Source organism: Leuciscus leuciscus (assembly GCF_965113295.1).
Source record: "Leuciscus leuciscus genome assembly, chromosome: 4".
Taxonomy (NCBI): domain Eukaryota; kingdom Metazoa; phylum Chordata; class Actinopteri; order Cypriniformes; family Leuciscidae; genus Leuciscus; species Leuciscus leuciscus.
In genome coordinates, this window is record NC_138728.1 from 11371632 (window position 1) to 11395332 (window position 23701).

The window sequence follows — 23701 nt, forward strand, 5'->3', positions numbered from 1 at the left end:
GATATTTGTACAGTTATAGACATATCCAGCAAGTCACAGTTGGAAAAATTATGCAAATTAAGTTAATTAAATTAGCACATTCCTGCTTAACAAACATACAAGGGTCCAAAAAGCTAGAGACCACAGTGAAACATCTGGGAATCAAAATCTAATAAAAAGCAGAAAAAAGTTTTAAAAAAAAGTAAAATGAAGGAACATTACGAAACAAAAAGGAATATTCCAGCTTATTCTTATCTTATTCATTAAAATAAATAAAAACATTATAAAAAACCCAGCAAAACCAATAGTTTATTTAATATTAAATACATGCTGTGATGCCAAAGTAATTTGAGACATCTCAATATTACGCACATTATGAAATTAGTAGCTTTGGTAACACTTTACAATACGGTTTAATTTGTTAACATTAGTTAACATTAACTAACAGTGAACAATACTCCTAAAGCATTTATGAAATCTTAGTAGATATTCATTTCAACCTTTACTAATACATTATTAATATCAAAAGTTGTATATGTTAACAGTTAATGAACTGTGAACTAACACAAACTTTTTTATTACCTAACATTAACAAAGGGTATGCTGTAAGAATATGCTGTTCATTGTTAATTCATGTTAGTTATTGCATTAACTAATGTGATATTACTGTAAAGTGTTTCTTAGCTTTTTATATGACACCTTTCAAAAAACTCAAGGTCGGAGGCTATAAAGCCTAATGAAAAAAAACAATGTACAAAAGAGCAGTGACAAAACTATTGTGCTATTACTTTTCTAAGATTAGACTTTTCAAATCAGATTATATGGGCAGAAAAAGCAGAACCATGAACCACCCAGAACTCCATTTCATCCACAAATGACACCTTACCTTCTTGACAGTGACATTTTCACAGGTAAGCACTCACATTTTAAGAACAACATAAAAAATCTAGCTTCTTTTGTTATAAACAGATACACAGCATGAAAGACCAGGGCCAGATGTGAGAAGTCTTGAGGAACCAATCAAACATCACAAAAGCTCAGCTAGCCAACCAATCAGCTTATTCAGCCACGCATCTTGGATCCTTCATATTTCATTATGCAGATGACATCCAGGCCTGACTGGATAGCTTGAATGACTGACTATGCATTCGTCTGTGATTCAAAGACCTTCAGAACAAATTATGAAGGCAGATTTTTTTTTTCTTCCTTGGATTAAAAAAAGTAGCTTGCAAGAGAACACAATTTCCACATTTAACACGCCATTTTCACACCAAAATTTCATCCCTATTCTGACAGATTTGACAGTTTAGAGAAAACAAAGCCGCACAGCAGGATATTAATTAAACGTATTAGCCAAAGCCTATTTTCAGCATCCAATCGCTCATTCTCCCAGTGTCACCATCCCCGGTGGTACTCACCGACGTCACCGCGAAAACCTCTGCTGACACCACAAAGAAATGCCATTGGCTCTACAACACCCAGGGCTCGTCTGAAATCCACCTCTCCCACTGGAATCCAAGACTAGCAGTGTCAGAGATCTTCAACCTCCACAGCTGTCCAGCATCTGTTTTCTGCATAGTTCAGCCCTGTATCCCAGCACGTGGGAAATGTCCACACAAAACCGCTTCTACGCACACACATAACAAGCTTGAGGAAGCAAGATGTTGTTCGGATGAGTGCACCGGTAGGTTCTGAGGCAGTGGGTGTATTAAAAGTGCTGATGATGGCCCAACATTTCACTTTTTCCTTCTCTATTCTAAACAAAACCCCAGGGCATTTATGCACTCTAGATTAAATACTCCGCAAACCAAAAGTCGTACCATTAGAAAAGTTCTTAAGAGATCAACAAGTCAGCTTGCTTCTTTCCACCGCCGACGGTCCAGGTTGGTTGATGACGCATCCTGCGAGTGCATCCCTCGATACAGGTGGCGAAATGAATAAATGAATAAAACCCTGGGTCTCAAGGCGCCAAGCATTAGCACAGACCGAGGTGAGTCGAGAAATTTCGATCTTACAGCACTAGGAAAATGGAAATGAGAGGGTAGGTTTGTGCATGGCAGAGAGAGAGAGAGAGAGAGAGAGAGAGAGAGAGAGAGAGAGAGAGAGAGAGAGAGAGAGAGAGAGAGAGAGAGAGAGAGAGAGAGAGACACCGATAATGGGCCAAGATGAGAGACGCAAGCAAAGCGGCCGTCACACTGTCAGGTCACAGCATGCTCGCTCATGCATACCCGTACATTCATTTGGAGAGTTGGAGGACATGAAAGCAAGATATAGGAACACTTCCTAAAAGCTTCCTAAAAGATCTGGAACTTCTGCAAATTGCAGGCTTGACAGGCTTTCTTTTTTCCAGAAAAACCCTGCAAGCAGACTAAATAATTTGCAACACAAATGGCAACAAGCGTACGAATGCGAGACACGATGGCCTTAAAAAAATAACACGACATTGCTATTGTGATAGGAACAAATAATAAAAAAGATATTTTCAACTGTCCTCCATAAGAACTACAGTATTTTTGTACAAAACGACTTTATAAAGTGTGCTCTACCTCAGGGGAGAGCGAAGAAATGGCTCTATTATTTTTAGCTGTGATCTCAGTCTGTGTAAAGTGGGATGACATAAAGTGCACCCATCCCGTTTCAAAGACTGGAACTACATCATACATAAAGAGAGCAACAATCCCAGCATCCTCCTGGGCACTGTGGAGGAGTGTCAGCCTGTATTCACCTCTAAGTGGAGAGGCGGGACAACCTGGGATTAAAAGTCCTGAAGCAGTCAGTTCATGTCACGCTCAACCACTGGTGGGTCAGATGAGGAACTATAGTTGGGATGAGGGAGGCATCAAGGATAAGATAGATAAGAAGGAATGAGAGAGCAAAGCATTTAGATCTGAGAGGGTCTAAATGAGACTCTCAGACTCATAACCAGTTCACTGACCATCTGATGCATTTTGCTGTGGCAAAAATGGCAAGAATTTTCTCAAACTAGTCTATAAAAAAATTTATTAAAAAAACTTCTTAGAGTCTGTGATAGAAATATTTTATGTAAAGGGTATTTTCAACATTAAAATGTACAGAGAAATGCAGACTAAAGGCCCTTGCACACTGAGTCCGAAATTCGCGTCCGAAATGTATGTCGATCACACTTGCACACTGCCTCCGAAACTAAATCTAAAATCTAAAAAAAATTCTAATCGGGTTCGATTTTCTGCGTTTTTCGCATCCGTAACAAGCGTTTGAATGGTGTTTTGACAGTTTAGAGCCACAGAATGATGGATACGAAAAAACGCATGCGAAAATTTCGGATTCAGTGTGCAAGGACCTTAAGGATGCTCAGGTCAAAGGCCATATATACTTAGCCAAAAAGTGCTTAACACACTAGAACTAACAGTCATATGATTAGCTTAGATCATTACAAACCAATCACCAGAACAAATCACAGTGAAGAAGACTTGAGTGTCATTGATTTTTACTCAACTGTACATGTATCTTTCTATTCAGGAGACTTACTTGGTTGTTGTAGCCAGTGATCTCCTGGCCATCAATAAAACTTCATTTCTACAAAGAGCAACTTGGGAGTCGTGTCAGGTATAAGCTGTGCAGCTGAGAAATAGATTCTACGCTCAAAAGACAACAGCAGAACATCTATGTGTGATTGAGGTAGTGGTAGTAGCTTCTTGACGGGACGTCGTCACCTTACTTCAGGGAAGTATTGTATAGTATGTATTCAGGTAATTCAGGTAATTACTTCAAGATACTGTAGTTATTATTTTTAACAACTGCAATTTGTTTAAATTGTCCGTGGCGAAGTCAGATTAAGTAGGTTGTATTCGATATAAAGAATTTCCACGACAAGTCTTCTTGGACTTCTTTTATAGCAATACCATCAGCTTATTAAGAGTAAGAGATCCAGTTCAGTAAGACAAAGCTGACTCGTTTTAAAGACACAAACTCTGAAAACTTTCCATTAATAAAAAATTTGCAGTGTTGCTCTGAGAAAATATTTGGATGGATTTTTTTTATATTTCAGAAATACAGATCTATTTTGTGGTTTTATGTAATAATATCACAAAGCTAACGTTTACACGACAACGATGTACTAAAAACAGAACGTTTTTCCTTTGTATTTTTAAACGTTTTGCGCACACACAACAAAGTTGTCACAATGATCCCCGTTCACACGGATCCGCAAAAAGTGACTAAAAACGTTGAATTATGCATGCCAGGCCAGTAGTTGGCGATGCCACTGTGTAAATAAACACTAGGCGCTTATAGACTCAACACATAATGCGCATGACATCACCGTTTTCACAAATTCACATTTTTGTAGTTAACATGGAGACGATAATGGTATCGTTTTCAAAAACTTGCACTTGTTTTCAAAAGTTTGCGTTTACGCATGAAAAATCGTCCGTTTTTAAAAGTTGTGTAAACGCCCCCTAAAACAAAATGTGACAAAGTTGAATTATCAACATCACATGATCCTTCAGAAAATCATTCTAATGTGCTGATTTGGTGCTCAAGAAACATTTGTTATTATTATTATTATCATCATCATCAATGTTAAAAACAATATTTTTGTGGAAACCATGATACGTTTTTTTCAGGATTTGATGATGAATAGAAAGTTCAAAAGAACCACATTTGTAATAGAAATCTTTTGTAACATTATAAATGTCTTTATGGTCACATTTATTGCATGAATAAAAATATCTATCAAAAATGAATCTTACTGTCCAGTATGTGTTTTGTTGTTTTGAGCTATTAAAATGACCTTTGAATCCTCAGACCCCAAGCAGAACACGAGTGTTGACTCGAGCATTTGATCATTCGGCTGTATATCATTTCTAAGAAGTGCGCAGACATCAGAGCTATAACTCAACCTCTGGTCAGCACCTGCTGTTGTTCCTCCACAGAGGGAACATCTAGGAAAGAAGCTTATGTGATCCTTCACTTCTCTGGACTCAGTGCTGGAGCTGCAGCTGGTGGTTCAACGCACATTCAAACACTTTGACCCAGCCTCCATCACTGAGCTCATTACTGGCCACACTGGACCCAAAGCAGCAGCTGATCTCAGAGTAGGTCCATGTGGTTAGTCAGTTCCATTGGTGGTCAGCCAAATGAAGAATATCAGAAGATAAAAAAAAAAAAAATTTTTTAAAAGTGCTGTCTTGCTGACTTTTTCCAGCCTATTTATAAAAAAAATAAATAAAAAAAAACACACATCACACTGATGTAGAAGTAAGCAAAACAAGACAAGACAAAATAATAAACAAAATCAAATTAAAAACAAAACAAGTTTGTCTAGTTGTACGGTTTTAATATTTTAAAATAAAGAAAAAACCCTGTTAAACAGCACAATGATGTAGAAGTACACAAAACAAATAAAAAAATAAAAGCAAAACAAAACAAGTTTGTCTAGTTGTACGGTTTTAATAGTTTAAATATTTTATTGTACTGTATTTCTATAAAATATACACTATAGGTTACATATATGTTTTGCATTTAAAATCAATCCAGCTCACAAATTTCCCTAGTTTGAATTGCCATGATCTGAGTGTCACATTTTAAAGAGCGAAATGTGCACAAGTTGCATTTTCTGTTATTTGGTAAACTGAAAGCAAGGATGAACGTGGAACCCCAGGGAGAAATAAAAAAACAAATGACTGTTCGTACTAGACGGCTTTTCATTCGCTGAGATTCCCAACAGTGGCGCCCACCATCTCAAGCAGACAACCCTTCGGCAGAATCCCTCCTGTGGATAAGTGGCTAACTCTTCAGAGTGATTCTACCTTTCATTTCAACCCGTTCGTCTCTGAAGCTTATCTGCGGAGCGGGTGAAAGGTGCTCCAGCTCCCACTGAAGGACACTGCACTGGGTAATTGGCTGGATCAAGTGTTTGAGAGGCCAATCAATTTAAAAGCTAAAATTCAAACTCAGTCATGTTATTCATGAAAAGCCAAATGAATGATTCTAATGAAAGTGTCTCTTTGACCACCATAAAGGGAAAGTGCAGTACGGTGATTTAAAAGATGAAAACTGCTACCAGCCATGGTAATACAGTTTTATTTTATTTTTTAAAGAAAAAGTAATATTACAGCATACAGGTGTATAAAAATGAGTTTCTCAGTGGGCAAAAGTGTAGCTAAAACGGTTCCCAAAGGGTAAAACATACTTCATCTCCGGCAGAGATAATGAAGATTGTCTCATTTTCATCGTTTAATATTAAAGGAACAGTTAACACACACACAAAAAAAGCAAAATTAAATTACTTTTATGAGATGGATCATTTAATGAATCAAGACTCTCAAACCCCTGGCCCCTTTCTTATATAAAAAAAATAAAATAAGAGTCCTGCTACTGACACAGAAAAAATTATCGGCCAATACAGGTCATTTAAAAATGCCAAATATCGGCCACTAATCACATTTAATACGGACTGCAAGCTCAAATAAAATATGATTTCTTGTGCACAGGGATCTCTGATTTTTCTGAGTTTGCATTTTTGGGTGAACTATTGCTTTAAATTTGCACTCTGCAAATATTTGAAGTTCCTGAACACATCACTTATTAACTCAAGGGTCTTTGATGTTCTCAGTAAACCACAAATGTGTGCGCTAGAGAGCAGCGGGCGACATAAGTGCATTATCTTAGAGCAGCACGCTATAACATCGCCTCACAACTTCAGTGCTCCCCGAATGTAGAAGAAAAAGAAATCAAAGCAAAGATGGTGGTGGAGGGGGAGACTCGCTCACTGGGCAATGGGAACTAGCCGTTTGTTCTCTCTCTCACTCCACCAACTCTGGAGGAATCCTAACCGGCAGAGAAGATTGAGAATGACAGATTACATACACCTACTTCTCTGCCCCTCCCCTTCGCTTCCTAACTGAAATGAACACAAGCCCCATTGCCGCCCGCTGCTACTAAATATTGCGTCTCTCTCCACAGGATCAACCCTCCATCCGGACTGTTTTTCTAAAGTAAAGCCCACGCAGTCTGTACAACACAAGGATTTGTGGGGGAGAGGGTTTTCTGGAGGGTTTGACGGGGACCACTCCAGGGTCTGGATCAATGAGGTAACTCCACAAAAACTGATCTCTGCATTAGCTGTGAGTTTGCTTCACTTATACTGTAATAAGCATTTGGGACGCAACTTGTGCCAACCATCTTCCTATACTTGTAATGCGAAGCGCTTACAAACTGGCTGTTGTCAACAAAAGAGAAGCTTTAGCTTGATGGTTTAACATTTAAGAAAAAGAAAAAAAATGCTCTGCTTTTTATTTGACAGTGAAATATTTAAATTGAAAATTAAATTAGAAATTAAAATGTCTTATTCTGTTTTATGCATTTAATAATAAATAGTGTTATTTAATAATTATATGTAGGCTATTAATAATACTAATAATAAAGTATAAACTGGTCATTGTCAACAAAAGAGAAGTTTTATGGCCTGCAGTTTTCCACCTAAATAAAAGCATTTGAAAATGAAGAAATTAAGAAAGTTATAAATAACAGTGTTGTATAATATAATAATAATAGTATCATAATAATAGTAATATAATATCTTATATCATTAGTTATTATCATCATTATAAATATGATATTTTCTAATAACTATTAAATTGTTTAATAATATTAAGAAGAAGAAGAACAACAACAACAACAACGTCCTATTGCCCTATATAAAGTTTAGTCAAATACATTTTTTTTATTAATATTATTATAAATATATGATAAATATTAAATTTTATTTATTAATAACAATGATAACAACAACAAAAATAATCTCCTATTGCGCTATATAGTCATATTGATGTATAATAAAAACAATTTGGACCGATTGTGCAGCCCAACAAGCAACCACAGCACAAAAAAAAATGTAAATCACAATTTTTATAAGAAAATTTATATTTTTCCCCCATATCATCCAGCCCTGTATGTTTAGCTTAAAGTGAGAGTGCTAGCATTCATGCATTTATACAAAAAAAGTGCACTTATATGCGATATTTGATGCTAATGTGTATATCAAACCGCTAGCCAAAAGAGAATGTTTATTTACGTCGACTGTTTGGGTTTGCCCGTCAGCCTGGCTGTGTTAGGTTTCCATGACACTCTGCGCCGGTTCCAGTTTTACTATTTGAACATAAGGAATCAGATGATTGCGCCCGGCAGGCAGCTTAACCAATCAGACGACATGTGTTTCATTTCACAACCTGTCGAAAAAACAATGCTGACACCGCGAAATTAAGCAAGCTAGAAGACCCAAGCACTGTCGCTCTGGGTCAGTACACGAATTTGGGGAAATTAGCTGCACACAAGCAGCACCGCTCGAGGACACATGCAGTGCCGCTGACACAGGCAAAAGCAAAGCAAGCCTTGCATGTAATGAGGCTAATGAAGGCTTCTGTTCTGAATCACGACTGCTTGTTTGTGTGCACGTACGCGTGTTTATAGGACCTGCAGTGCTAAACTACTCACTAAATTGGGTGTGATTTCTCTCCAGAATTAACCAAGTCCAGGTTGACGGACATCATAATACCAGAGCAGACGGTTTCCATCAGCCGTCCAAACTCGCAGCAGGCTTTGAGACCAGCCGGAGGCCGGTCTAGTCCTGCCAAAATCGGACACAGGGCTGGAAATGACTTAATTGGGCCCGTGAGAAGAGACAGCTGACGAAGGACTGCCATTTATGGGCATATTTCTATATTATTAACCTGTCTGAGAAGCACACCAGGGGTTTTTCTTGAATTGAGGTGATATTTAAACCCTGCCAGAGCTGAGGTTGAGTGGTGCTTATCCGTCTCCCATCTGAGGTAGCACAAAAAAAACCCCATACACTTAACCTTTAGAAAACTCTGTGACATTCATACCCTTGGGGAAAAATTACAGAGAGGCTACAAAGCATGACGACAGAGTGTAGTCCATTCAAAATAACAGTCTTCCACTGGGCACAAAGGTTATTCTACTGAAAAAAGACAGGGCTGATTGAAAACGCAATGGACTCTGAGAGGCTCCCGTCGCCTAGATCGCCTCACATATCAGCTGAACGACCCAAAGCCCTGACACTTCATCGGCCCATGCAAGGAAGGTAACGTCACAAAGCTGATATTGCAGACAAGAATTATTTACTTTAACCTTCCACAGTCTGCTCTGCTATAAGGCACGAGCAAACCACTAAGTACGAAACTTCAGCACATAACTCTTACACTACAGACATGAGAGGTGTGCTATTCGTTTTCTATGTGATCTCACTCGGTTGAAGTATACAGCTAGTGAAAAATGCATTCGATTTCAGCCTTGTTTGCTCTGAATTGCTGTTGGCTATGAGACTGGCCAATGGTTTTGATCTCAAATGAAATGTACTGCTAGTGAAAGCAAGATATCATTCAACATTTCAACTAAGAATCACTTTTCTTGCAGCTAAAATTAATATTCTGGAGGTGAAAGTGTTTGTATCCACCTTATTTTGCAACATGGAAGTAAGCTATTTTCAATGTCCAATTCATTAACCACACAGGGTAAATAAGTAGAATAATAACAAAGTGCAGAAAAACTATTTGCCCTGCAATGACTATGATAAAACAAAAAAAATATGGATAAGAAATGCCAGTTTGCAATATCAAGCAGCATAATGGCTTATCAGCAGCAGACTACAAATAAATAAATAAATAAATAAATAAATAAATAAATAAATATTGTGTGACCATTTAAAATCTTAATTCATACAACCAAAATATTTTATAATTATTAAAATAATGAATTCATTAAATTATTAAGAAAATACATTAAAACTAATCAAATCATTTTTACAGAAAAATATTGGTCACTGTTTAACATATGAGGTCCAATTGTAAGGTTGAATCGACTACTAGGGAAACTTGGTTCGGATAATATGTTGGAATCACAATCGGCAGTACATTTGACTATTTTTCGCACCAAATCAGGCAAACTTTCTGTAAGTTGCGAGCAATAGTGTGAATGAGGCTGAACATAAATGACCCAGAACACCCTTTCAACTCACTAAATATGATTTAGTGATAGGGCTGCTCGATTATGGAAAAAATCATAATCACGATTATTTTGGTCAATATTGAAATCACGATTATGTAACACGATTATTTCACATGACTGGGAACGTGTTGCATTTATTAAAAAGACACGGTAACACTTTACAATAATGTTAATTAGTTAACATTAGTTAATGTATTAACTAACATGAACTAACAATGAGAAAAACATTTGTTACAGTATTTATTCATCTTTTTTAATGCTAGTTAATAAAAATACAGCTGTTCATTGTTTGTTCATGTTAGTTTACAGTGCATTAACTAATGTTAACTAATACAAACTTTCATTTTAATAACGTATTAGTAAATGGAGAAATTAATATTAACTAAGATGCTGTAGAATTATTGTTCATTATTAGTTAATCTTAACAAAGGTAAGTTAGTTATAATGCTAATTAATGAACCTTATTGTAAAGTGTCACCAAACACACCTTTCAACAATTCTTAAAAAATCGAAATTTGAACATTGATTGTACTTTTTGAACTATTAAAATAAATAATGTAACAGATAATAGGCTCCTTCAATGAGTATTTTAATAATTCCCGCAGATCTAGCACTTATAATGCGGGAAATTCCCCCACAAACATTGATTCACTTTAGCATGTAGATTGTATGAGTATCTTAAATGAATCCACAAAGATTATAAAATCAAATCAATAATTTAAAAACTTTCTCCAAGACGCAATTGTGTTCAGCGCGTGAGTGTTCAGCGGTGCTGCGTCTCTCTCTCTCTCTCTCTCTGTCTCTCAAAATGGGTTGGACAAGGCAAGCGTCGAAACTACACTCTCGCGTTTATGAGTCGGGACATGATGGAATTGTCACTTGTACAATCGGGCCAGCATTGCATCGTAACTAAAGTTTATCATTTTCACTTCTTTTTAAGTCTTATCAGTTTAAACATTCAAGCTGAGAGAGTTTACGGCATAGGGAAGGGCGGATGTGCGCGTGTCATTCAGAACACAAGACAAAATAAGAGCGTTCTTTCAAAACAGAAAATGGCAAAATAATCGTTTTTACTCGATTATACTATTTTGGTGATTGTTGGGAGCAAAAATTGAAATTGAAATCGAAATTCAATTAATTGCACAGCCCTATTTAGTGAATCAGTGAATCTAAATCAGATCCCATAGCAACCCAATGGCAATGGTCCAGAGTTTTGTACATGTAAGAATCTCTCATATTTTCATCAGAAAAGGTCAAAATCTAGTTAATTAGTATACTTGTTTCCCAGATATTTTACTGGTCACAAAGGATGAAGGCTGACACATCAGGACCCTGAACATCACACTTAATGAGCTCGGTTCTCCTATCCTCCATTCCACATGCCATGATTTAAATATAGGACACTCATTGGGAGCTGTCAAATCATAATGCCTCTAGGTTTTACAGTTTCAAAACATGCGCCCATAACGCAGAGAGCCAAAACAGCACCACCTCCTCCTCCTCTTCCCGTCACTAAATCCAGCTGTCAAGCCAAACGTAAAGGGATTGATGGAGGCTGTTCAAAGTGAAAGCGGCGGAGATCAGGACAGACGTGTGCCAGCAGAATGAATAAGAGCCAGATGCGGTGATCGGTGAACACTGCATCTCTCATCATCTCCCCCCCCCCAAAAAACCTTGACAGATTTCCTTTGAAAGAGCCTGGCGAAAGAGCTTGAAGCTCCGTGGACTCTTCTGAAGCCGTGATAGTTCCTCCGGTGTGTGAATGGAACAAGAAAAAGGTGTGATGCTTATACGGCTGCTGTTTCTGTGGTTGAATCCTAGGGATGTCTGTTTAAAAGTACATATTACTTAACTAGCAGTGTTCAGTTGCTGAACAACTAGTCCAAAGGGGGTGTTTACATAAGACACGTACTTGAGTTCAAAAAGAGCAAGACAAAACTGAGAAAAAAGGAATATATAGCTTTTTTTTTTTTACTAAAATACAGTAAAAGCAGCAATATTGTGAAAATAACCTATTCTATTTTAATATATTTGAAAATGTATTTTATTCCTGTGATGCAAAGCTGAATTTTCAGCATCATTACTCAGTCTTCAGTGTCACATGATCCTTCAGAAATCATTCTAATATGATGATTATGAAGAACCATTTCTTATTTTGATCAATGCTGAAAATAGTTTTAAGTGCTTTAAAGCCCTTTTATTTTGAAGAATATGGGTAACCAAAAAGTTGATGGGCCCCATTGACTTCCTTAATATGGAAAAAAAAAATATATATATTATGGAAGTCAATGGCTACCGTCAACTGTTTGGTTACCGACAAAATATCTTCTTTTGTGTTCAGCAGAAGAAAGACATTCATACAGGTTTGGAAAAAAAGCGAGTGAATGATGACAGAATTTTCATTTTTGGGCAACTATACATTTAACACCAATTATGAGAACTATAACGATTAAGATATAGTTCTAAAAATCGCTCTAAATTAAAATAACTATGCCGTTATCGTTATGGTTGTAGTGCGGACTCTGAAGAACAATATTGTTATCAGTTTCAGAGTGATTTTTTTCCAACTGATAAATGATAATCGACAGCCAATCAGAATCCGTCCTGCTTTAAAGAGGATGAGCATTTAAAGCGGCAGATGGCAGAACTGCAGTATTATAAACAGCATTATCATCTGTTGGTGTGGATGCTAATATACTTCTTTTTTTTCCGCTATCATTCTTTAAAATATAAATATTTTGCAGCCCTGTCCTGATCCATTTAATGTGTCCTTGTTGAAAATAATTATTTCTTTAAAAATAATACTGACCCCAAACATTTTTAATTCTATGCAACTTTAAAGACTGTTCAAAACAAGTGCAAGTTTATTAATTTATGCACCTTTTCATACAGTGAACGTGCAGATTATTAGATGGTGGATCATTTCCTTCAGAGTCTTTCCCTCGGTTGTTTTGTCTTTCTATCTGCTGTGAATCAAAGCTTAGCAGCTGGTTCCCATAATGCAGCTCTACAAACTGAGCTCTAAATTGTTTTTCAGTTAGGAAGCAGGTGGCCTAAGCCACTGAGCTCAATGCAAAAGGGTTACAGTGTACCCAGTGACTGCTGAAGAATGGAAATGGAAAATGTGCCTTATCTGAGTCAGCGAGCGATTAGCATAACAATTATTACTGTAGGTACGGTGTGACACTGCTAATATAAGCTGCCACAACCAGACAAGCAAACCTGGACACGAACATAAGCTCAGTTAAACGCCGAAAGAAACGTATGAGCACACAATCTCCCACACAAGCACAAATACAATCTTCAAAACAAACAGACATTTTTCCGTGGCTGATATAGCCAGATCTCTCTGCCCACCTTGTATCCCAGGAAAGCAGTACCGTTGTGAGTGGCAGTGCGGTTGGCTCGGCTCATTACCATACATGCAACTAAAATATAATTGGTGCAGCTCGCAGAACACCTGCAGAGGTGAAGGTAGGCATGCTTTTTTTCAGCTGGTGAAAACAAAATATGGAATAAATTAATTAAAATCAACAACCTACCACCGTTCAGGTTGCTGAAAATCATCTTCTAATTAACGTTACATTTTAAGCACCAATTTCTTTGGAGTGAAATGAAGAGGAAACCAACACCTTGGGCCTCTTTTTCATTTTCTGACTGAATGCCTCCAAATGTGTAACAGAGATATAAAACCGACAGGCCATGGCACCATAAATGCCACTACCAAGACAAATGCTGCACACGGCTAAGGCCAGGAACACTAGGCGATCTCAAATGAGATGACAATTCATCAACAATAAGGGCTGCAGTGGACCCTGGTGAAAAAGAAAAATTAAGCAGTTTTTTTCTTTGGGTAGAGATATTCTACATTATTCAACACTCTTAAAAATAAAGGTTCCAAAAGCGTTTTGTTCTTGTTGCAGTGATGCCATAGAAGAAACATTTTTGATTCCCCAAAGAACCTTTCAGTGAACAGCTTCAGTGAACAGAATTTTATAGTGTAAAGAACATTTATAAAAATAAAAAATAAAACTATTTTTCTCCCAACTATACAGAACCTTTTGGGCAATGGAAACTTTCCATGGATGTTAAACATTCTTCATTAAACAATAGATTCCAAAGAAGAACCTTTGTATTTAAGAGTGAATAAGTTATTACAATATGTCAATTTATGTGTTTATTTGATACATGTACACAACAGTCAGCCTGCCATTATTGCAAAATAAAGCCTTCAGGGCGATGCAAGACACCTCTGATTATCCTTTACTTCAATATCAATTCTTCTCACTGTTGCAAAGCATTCGCTAATATCACCAGACAGAGCAACATTATGACATTTCTGATGTAGCGGAAATTACACATTGCTTTAACCTTTTGTGGCCAGAAACCATTAGCCTACCGAAACCCCAACATCAGTGTCCATTAGTTTACATCATCTGCCATAAATAAGTTATTCCTCATTCACTCTCATTTCACCTATAAAAGATGACACGCTGACTCATCATGAGTTAAATGACTCTACCTAAGAGTCTAACAACACACACACACACACAGTCCAAATGAATGGCTACATTCACACCGCAAGCTAAATTGGCTATTTTTGAGGCTCTTCACATGACCTTATATATATATATATATATATATATATATATATATATATTATATATATATATATATATGGGTATTTACTCAAAGCAGACACATTATTTTGTGATTGATGTGATTCATGCCTGAAGTCTAGCCTGTGAGGTAAAAACATGCATAACATATCCAAATTATTTCCACATAAGTGTACTGAACGTGAACTGAAAATGTCAAATTTATGGTGATTTCTGCTGTTCACACTGTCATCCACAATAAATCTGTGCCATATGGGGGAGAGTCCAATTTAGGACACATTCAACCATGTTGTAGATGCATTAAACCCCAGGAGGCAAGATCCACAGGGGAAACCATATAACGGACACACAACAGTCTCATAAATGTGTCATCATGGGAAATCAGATGTGAACACCTGCAGGTACAAGTTTACACCAGATATTTTTAAGACCAGAAATCAGTGCATGCAGAAATAAGTACCATCCAGTTAGAAACTGGTTTGTGCATTGATGAAAGGGATCTTCATTCTGGCTGAAATACTTCTTTTTTTTTCTTTTTTTTTTTTACACAGCCATCTGGGTATTTACTCATCTTATTGAGGTCAAGTGTTTTCCCCTGAGGGAGGACAACTTGCAGTATTTATGACAACACCATTCCGCATCTCTTAAGCAATGCCAAGTTTGCCAACTCACACAAACCATTAATAGTCAGGGTGAAATATTCAAAAATAATTCATTGGTGTAGCAGTCCTCTCATAAGAAAACACTATATAGTCATTGCACAGTGGGCAAAGCCTTTAGTCAAAGAAACCCACCAGTCAAAATTCAACATGACACGCAACTCATCATGATTCAGTAAAGTTTGCAATAGAGATGCTTAAAACAAACCCTCCGCAAAACATCCGCCTGTGTTTCCCAGGTACACCAGGATCAACAAACAAACAATATTCCCAAACCACAGCATGAAGCAGTGTGCCTTCAGGTAAATAATTAACAGGAGAGAATCTGTCAAGCAGATACCAAGAAAAACAACAGCAGCATTGTTCTCCTACAAGTGCACTAAGATGACCAGCAAACTACGGCACTCTACTGTTAAATATTAATGAAGGGGGGCGGGTGTGCGATACTTCAGTGCGTTTTTTTTTTTTTTTTGCCCCAGGCTTCATGCAAGAGCATTTCAAAACAAAGGCGCGCGTTTTGATGACCATCGTTGGTCCATTCCGCTGTGCTCCATCAGGTCCGGTGACCCGCTCTGCGTCTAAATGCCCTGCGTAAACGTCCGTATATCATACAAGCACGCGTTCCCTTAATGGGGAGGGCTGCATGAGGTATTATTCAAGGATGAAAACAACCGAGACCGTACCTTTGTTCACTCTCCGCAGTATCTGGCATCGGCATTTGAAAGAGACGGCTATCATTCTAGCTCAGCCGAAGCGCTCATCCAAGGGCTGCGATGAAAACGGCTCCTCGCACACACATAACACAGGCGCCGTGTCCCACAGGAGAAAGGCAGACTTCGAACGCGGTGCAGAGCGCGAATCATACACTACGTCCCTGCAGCGCTGAGATCCGTGCTTTATAAGGGCAAATCATATTTCCCCCCACATATAAAATCCATTGGAACACGCGCGCAGCAGAAGAACACGCACAGCGCGGCTGATGCTTCTCATCTGAGACTCAGTCTGATCTGAATGGGCTTTTAAAGTTGCATGCTTGGTGTATTCAGTAGTAGTCGTGTACCTGAGCACAGCAGGAGACAAGCGACTCGTTCGTCGATAGAATTAGTTATTTGCAAGCAGCGTCAGAAATGAACTTCTCCATTAAAATGCATGAACTACTTGCCACTTGAGTTTTTTAATCCTTTATGAGGGCAAAGTTTCAATTGAATCAATACATTATCATAAATTCGCAATCTGCATAATTCGATTTAGAATGTATTACTTATAAAGCTGTACAGTTTATATTCCTGGAAAACATGGAAAATAATGACCTCCAAGCCATTTTCTTGGGGATTTTAGAATCGCTGTTATGAATTTGATTGAAACAAATTCGAATCATTTAACTCTGAAAATTACCATTGAAAAAAAAAGAAATTGGACATTCCAGAGGGAACACATGACAAATTCTTTCACAAATAATTCATTACCACATTTTGCATTTGGATGGCATTTTGCTATATTATATTATATTATATTATATTATATTATATTATATTATATTATATTATATTATATTATATTATACAACATTTATAATATGTATAAACTTATTATATAACCATTCGGGATAGAGTGAAGTTATCACATGCTTGCCATTTTCATTTAGATGCTTATTCAAGCTGGAAAAATGTAACCTTACATAAGAGCACAATTAAGAGCCTATCAATCCCCCTGAGTGGAGAGCAGAATAATTATCATTAAAAATAATAATAATAACAGTCAATTTTTTTGTCACTTCAAAAGCAGAAATAAATTTGAATATGCAACAATAAGATTGTTTCCCACTTTCAAAAACACATTTCAGAACTATTAATTAGCCAGTACTGTCTGTTTATTTACTTCTTAAATTTGCATTGTGCCAATCATACATCCCTAATTGCAATCAAGAGTGGGCTGGTGTGATTCACAGGGCAGTGCTGCTGTGCTAAAGCTCAATGCTGAGCAGCAGACCCTTTTATAACACAGATAACATGCATTTAGGTCAGTGGTGGCATCTCTTCGCATTATCAGACATTTGGAGGCACGATGAGCCTAGTGACAAGGGACTGCGTATTAAAGGGATCTATCTCTGTTTGTGTATGAAATAGGCCTGAATGAGTCTTTAACGTGAATGAAAGTATTAAGGTCATCGCCACCATACTCTGTTCCTCCCTTGACGCTTGTAAGAACAGTCTGAGATAACAGTTAAAACTGCTTGCCTGAGATCAAAGCGTGCAAGCTCAGGGTCTAATCTCTCTTTTCAACCCCCTTTGTTTTTTATTCCCTTCATTTTAATTTTGTCAAGCTTCCAGGTTGACAGTCCAGCGGAGTGGATCAATGTTCCTGAAGAGAAGGATGAGGTTTAGAACTAGGATTATGCATACTGATCAGATTACACACATACAGGGATTTGTGTGTCCATTTGGATAAATAATGCTCTGGACTTGCATTTGCATGTGGTTCTCTGTGGGCAGAGCTTGCAAGTGCATTGTAAAGCCTGTCTGTTAAGTGGTTAATTTGATCTGCACTCTGTAGTTTGAAGGCTCAGAGGAAATGTGCTGCCTCAAAGAGAAATCCACTGGTGCAGGAGGAGATGGGAGCATGATTTCCGCTCTGTGCATATTTTATGGAGATGTCCGTGAACTGAGGCACTCTCCCACTGTTTAAGACCCACCAGTGCCACATTCAGCCCTCCTCTACGTGCTCGTATTTAAAGAATATGACCCAAGAAGAGAAACAAATGGAGTAAACCACAGTCATTTCAATCGTGGCCTAAGATTAAAAAATTAATTTGAAACTGAAAAAATTCAGAGGCAAAAAAACTTTAAATCCAGTTTGAGACTATCCCAAAATAGTCTGTGCAAGCTCTAATGTATGCATCCCACATGAAAAACCCACAATACAAAAGCTCCCTGCTTGGGGTTTGCATATAATATTCAATCAACAAAGAATCATTTTAAAGACTCCATGAAATTGCTTGACAAGTGAATTTTCATTATTTGTTCAACATCGAAAGGTGTGTCTTGTTTAAAATGGAGATCATGATTCTCCCACGATATAGACAACTAAACAAAATAACATGTAATGGTCCTAACAAAATGCAGTCTTATTAAATTACTTAATTTGAATTAATTTCTCAAATGAATGATTCAATGACTCGCTCATAAAAACTTCACTTGTTTCATTACTGAATGAATTGGCGTTTAAACGAATCTCTAGAATGAACGATTCAATGACAAATACATTTTTAACAGTAATTTGTCAAGTCAAGTCACCAGAGACATCAGTGTTTATATCCGAACTATACATTTTTAGCACAGAAATAATGATACTGTGTGGTTGAGACGGTTTGTGAAGCTGTTTTATACATACACATGACAACTGCGTCTGCGTGTGTGTGTGTGTGTGTGTGTGTGTGTGTGTGTGTGTGTGTGTGTGTGTGTGTGTGTGTGTATGGACAAATCAATATCCTCAAGGTCCATGACGACTACCTCAATCTCAATTACAGGAACCACACAAGAGTGTGAAACATTCCTAAATAACAGGAATCAAGTCTCTTGTTCGTCTCCCAGGATGGTGTAATACATTTTCTAGGGATGAGCATGGCAGCAATGGCAATCAAACCAGTAGGATGCTTTATGCTTTCTCAATACAGCTCTGAAGGGTAAAAACTGACTTAATGGGAAACCTCTCCACAAGGGCTGTCCCTGCATTTACATTTGCACGTGGATGAACACATATAATTGGCAGGTGTTGATGTGCATGGATGCATGTATGATTCAACATGACACACGTGTGCAGAGGTCTTATTAAACAAAATTGTGAAGCTGCGAACATGACGGGATGGGGGTCCTGGCAAATCTGTCATTGGATGGTGAGAGCGTTCATGGCAACTGCAGTTGGACAGATGGAAAATACACTTCAAATCTGCTTGGCTCATCAAAGAGTCTATTATTTTTTCCTTTGACCTGCTGACTTGGTGAGATGTCTTCTCTTAATGGCTCTCCCGAATAAGACAAATTTTTTCTTAGTAAATCTGAAAAATTGAGAACAGTTTTATAAGACCATTATTACTAAAAGAAAGAAAATGTCATTCCACCAAAAGAGGATATAGCTTAGCTGTCATTATCATGAATGCTGTATATCTTGAGGTTGGGATTAACCAGACCATGAAAAATCGAGCCACAGTGTTTTAGACAAGCAAGCTAGAGGCAGGCCGGGAACATTTTCCCCACAAAGAGCAAAAGCAGTGAACTATTATAAATGAGCAGTAAAAACCCTTCAGCCTGTAAAGAGCAAAAGGAACAATGGCGGGAGCTGTCCATCAGCACTGGTGCTGAAATGGCGAGGATTACAGTTTTCCCGTATGTACTACATTAGCGGCCTCTAGCGGCGAAAGTGATGAACTGCACTATCAATCAAAGGACTCAAACAGATTTAATGCTGCAGGGTGGCCACAATTTAAGCCCTATTTACTGTAGCTTCAATAAATCAGGTCATAAAAAAATGCAAAGCTCTTACATACATATATAATTATAATTTTCAGCCTAGATAAACAGTGTGCATCCTTTTGCACCTCATCCCACTCGACTGGACTGAAAACTGGGGCTGTGTGGGCCATTAGAGTAAACAAACATGTTTGTGGGAGCAGCTTGAAATGATGCGTACTTAGTGCCAGTGCACATCACTCTGCTGGAAGAATCTATTTAAAACCGAGTAGGGTACATGATGACTCATTTATACTGAGGGCTGTAATGTGGGCCAAAATAAATCATTCCTTCTGAGAAATAAGACCCTGTCATTTGATATTACGATTAATTAGAGCAGTTGATACTTTTCCAATCACCAATAATACAGTTTTAGTGTGATCAATGTGGCCTCATCTTCACAGGAACAGAATCTGACATGGTCTTCTACCAATTGTAGTCAATTAACTTGTGTTTGAATACTTACGTATGGAAATTGTTGCCTTTTTGTCAGTTTAATTAATCTTTAATATATTATGATGCACGGTGTTCCCAAGCAAATCATAAAATATTACTTGGAGAAAATCTGTATCTTATTTCTTCCCACTTACAGTTAAAAACAGTAATTGGAGAGCCTAAACTTCATAGAATCTGCTTAAAATAATGTTGAATATCTTATTATCCTGTTAACTTTGACTCTTTATTTTCTCTCAATTTTATCTAGCCTAATTAAGTTAAGTGACAATATAGCCAGCACAATAAAGCAGGCACATAGACATCTCTCTCTGTCTCTCGTTCTTTCACTATTGTGGTTTCAGAGAAAGCTCTATATTGATTCAGTCTAATGGAAGTAAATTGAAGCCCAGGCGATTACATGCAGAGTTTGCATCACAATGTTATGCAAATTAGATGCTTCTAATACGTCTTCAGGGTACCATTATAATATGAAAATACATATTCTTATTTACATGGATATACTTCTCTCACTGTCTTATTAGTTGGGAAGCAAAATACTTCAAAAGGGTGATGCAGCTGCATTACCCAACTGAACTGCGTTGCAACCCCAATTATCTGTGCCACCCGATGGATGGTGCAGAAAGAATCTTGTTACTTGGTTTACTTTTGCAACCCCTGATAGTGCTGCGCAAACTAAAAATTGGCCAAACATAAGTGTAGTGATGATACACCCTGGCCTGCTTTTGGCTCTCAAAACAATATTTCGAGTAAATGTAGTCGCATCTTGCCAATAAATATATACAGTATCACCACCTGATGCCTTGGAAAGTGGCACTTAAAATTATACAATGTAGCAAGACTCCCATAATATCCTCTCATTAACATTATTTATATATTTAACAGCAGATGGGATGTAACCAGTTCTACTGACCTGATCCGAGCATTATTCGAAACAGGGTCTCCGGCGTGGGAGTCAGGCGCTCTAACAAGGAGGCTAAGACCGCAGCCTCTAGTGTCAGTCGAGCGCCTCTTGAGATCAGGGGAGTGAGGTTTACACACACAGCCCTTAGTGGCCTACGACAGTTACAAGTGAAGTTTCACAAACACCACCATGACATTGTTTCATGAGCTCAGCAGTTATCAAACTACTAACATCTATAAAAAGACACTCGGTTGGCATTCCACTACTGCAAGACTGCTAATGCTGGGACCCAATATCTCCCAGCGGACATGACTGGACAATTTAAGGATGTGTGGGTGCCAAGACCACTTTATCCCAAAGGAAAATGTATTTGGCCTTGAGCAAAAAATCTTCCATCAGGACCATTTGCTACTTAGGACAGACAGTGTTGGGGTAAAGTTACTTTTAAAGTAATGCGTTACAATATTACTACTTTTTATGGAAAGTAATGGGTTACGCTACTTTTGCTTTATTTTTTCTCACCTGGGCTGGGCTTGCTTTGTTTCTTTTTTAATAACAAAAACATCTATTTTTGGCAAATGTAAATGCCCTTTCAAGCTAAAAGTGAAATGAAAAAGCTTCAGGCTGAAGGAAGTGCAAACTCACGTCTGTTAATAAAGTGAGATTAAATACATAAAGTACACTACCGTTCAAAAGTTTGGGGTCAGTAAGATTTTTAATGTTTTTAAAAGAAGTATCTTCTGCTCACCAAGGCTGCATTTATTTGATTAAAAATACAAACAAAAACAGTAAAATTGTGAAATATTATTCCAATTTAAAACAGCTGTTTTCTATGTGAATATACAGTAAAGTGTAATTTATTCCTGTGATCAAAGCTGAATTTTCAGCATCATTACTCCAGTCTTCAGTGTCACATGATCCTTCAGAAATCATTCTAATATGATGATTTGATGCTCAAGAAACATTTATTATTATTATCAATGTTGAAAACAGTTATTTACATTTTTATTTCATGATGCTACGATAAATAGAAAGTTCAAAAGAACAGCATTTATCTGAAATCTAAAGCTTTTGTAACATTAAACACTACCGTTCAAAAGTTTGGGGTCAGTAAGAATTTAATTTAATTTTTGGGGGAAAGAAATAAAATAAATCAATACTTTTATTCATCAAGGATGAGTTAAACTGATCAAAAGTTACAGTAAAGATATTTATAATGTTAGAAAACATTATAAATAGAAAAATATTCTTTTGAACTTTCTATTCATCAAAGAATTAAAAAAAAATTGTACACAACTGTTTTCAACATTGATAATAATAATAAATGTTTCTTGAGCATCAAATCATCATATTAGAATGATTTCTGAAGGATCATGTGACACTGAAGACTGGAGTAATGATGCTGAAAATTCAGCTTTGATCGCAGGAATAAATTACAGTTTAAAATATATTAAAATAGAAAACAGCTGTTTTAAATTGTCCGAATATTTCACAATATTACTGTTTTTATTTTATTTAACTTTTTATCAAATAAATGCAGCCTTGGTGAGCAGAAGATACTTCTTTTAAAAACATTAAAAAATCTTACTGACCCCAAACTTTTGAACGGTAGTGCGGTAGTGAAACTGCGTTTCAGTTTTCATTCATTTTGAGGAATGCTGATGTTTTTATGCAAGTAAGCTGAGTAAATGCTCACATTTAGTCTAGAACTACAATAACCATCATGTTTATACAGCACACACAATACCTCTGCACTTACTCACGATTTCTCTCAACATGGGGACAGGGGACGGGTCAACCAATAAATGGGGAAACACAGTAACTTGTAAATTGTAAATAACAGTAAATTATTTGAAAAAGTAAATCAGATATTTTGTTGTAAATTTTCAAAGTAATGCATTACTTTACTAGTTACTTGAAAAAAGTCATCTGATTATGTAACGTGTTACTTATAATACGTTACCCCAACACTGCAGGACAAATGCCAAGAAGAAACAAACCGACCACTCACTGTCTCGCATCCGATGGACGGATCATTGAAGTTAAGGTTTACAGCATAAGTATTCTGCATTTTTAAAATGATTATTTTGTAAGACCGAAAGCCCACAGATGTCCTTGTCAGACAGGCTTGTCTTCCAGCCAAGGTGCAGTAATAGGTCTAGTCAAGCATCACCATCTCACAGAATTGACTTAAGTGGCTTTTTTCCAGATGAAAGAGCAGCAAGGCAAAATAGACTGATAGGGATTTAAAACACAAGAGCGCTGAGTGTCGCACTGTCGCTACACAAGAGAGCAAAATGAAACTCTTCTGCCGGTTCCGAATGTCGCTGGCAATCAGTTCCATTGTTTCAGGCAGATTGTACATCATTCCAGATGAAACGCTGATGACGGTGATTTCTCAAACAAACACGGCCCTGTTTCCCACAGGAAGCCGGCAGAAAGAGTTAACAAAAAATCTCCACCATCCCCTCCCTTTGAAGGCCACATCAAACATTAAATGCATGCTGTTTGCTCAAGAAGTCTCTCTCTCGCGCTCTGAAATATGACCCACAAACCCTTGCAGAAGCATCATGA

At 37.3% G+C, this 23701-nt stretch overlaps 1 protein-coding gene across 18 annotated transcripts in view; it reads right to left on the reverse strand.

Moving 5' to 3' along the window:
- grip1 (glutamate receptor interacting protein 1) overlaps nucleotides 1-23701 on the reverse strand; it is a 245683-nt gene that overhangs the window by 79849 nt on the left and 142133 nt on the right. The window contains exon 1 of one of the 18 annotated variants that reach the window (XM_082168519.1): nucleotides 15949-16750. The exons of 16 other annotated variants lie outside the window; for them this stretch is intronic. In XM_082168519.1, the coding sequence (XP_082024645.1) occupies nucleotides 15949-16003 (55 nt within the window). In that variant the 5' untranslated portion in view covers nucleotides 16004-16750. Of the gene's footprint in view, nucleotides 1-15948; nucleotides 16751-23701 lie in introns of those variants that run through there. One more of the 18 variants, XM_082168525.1, reaches the window with a different exon arrangement.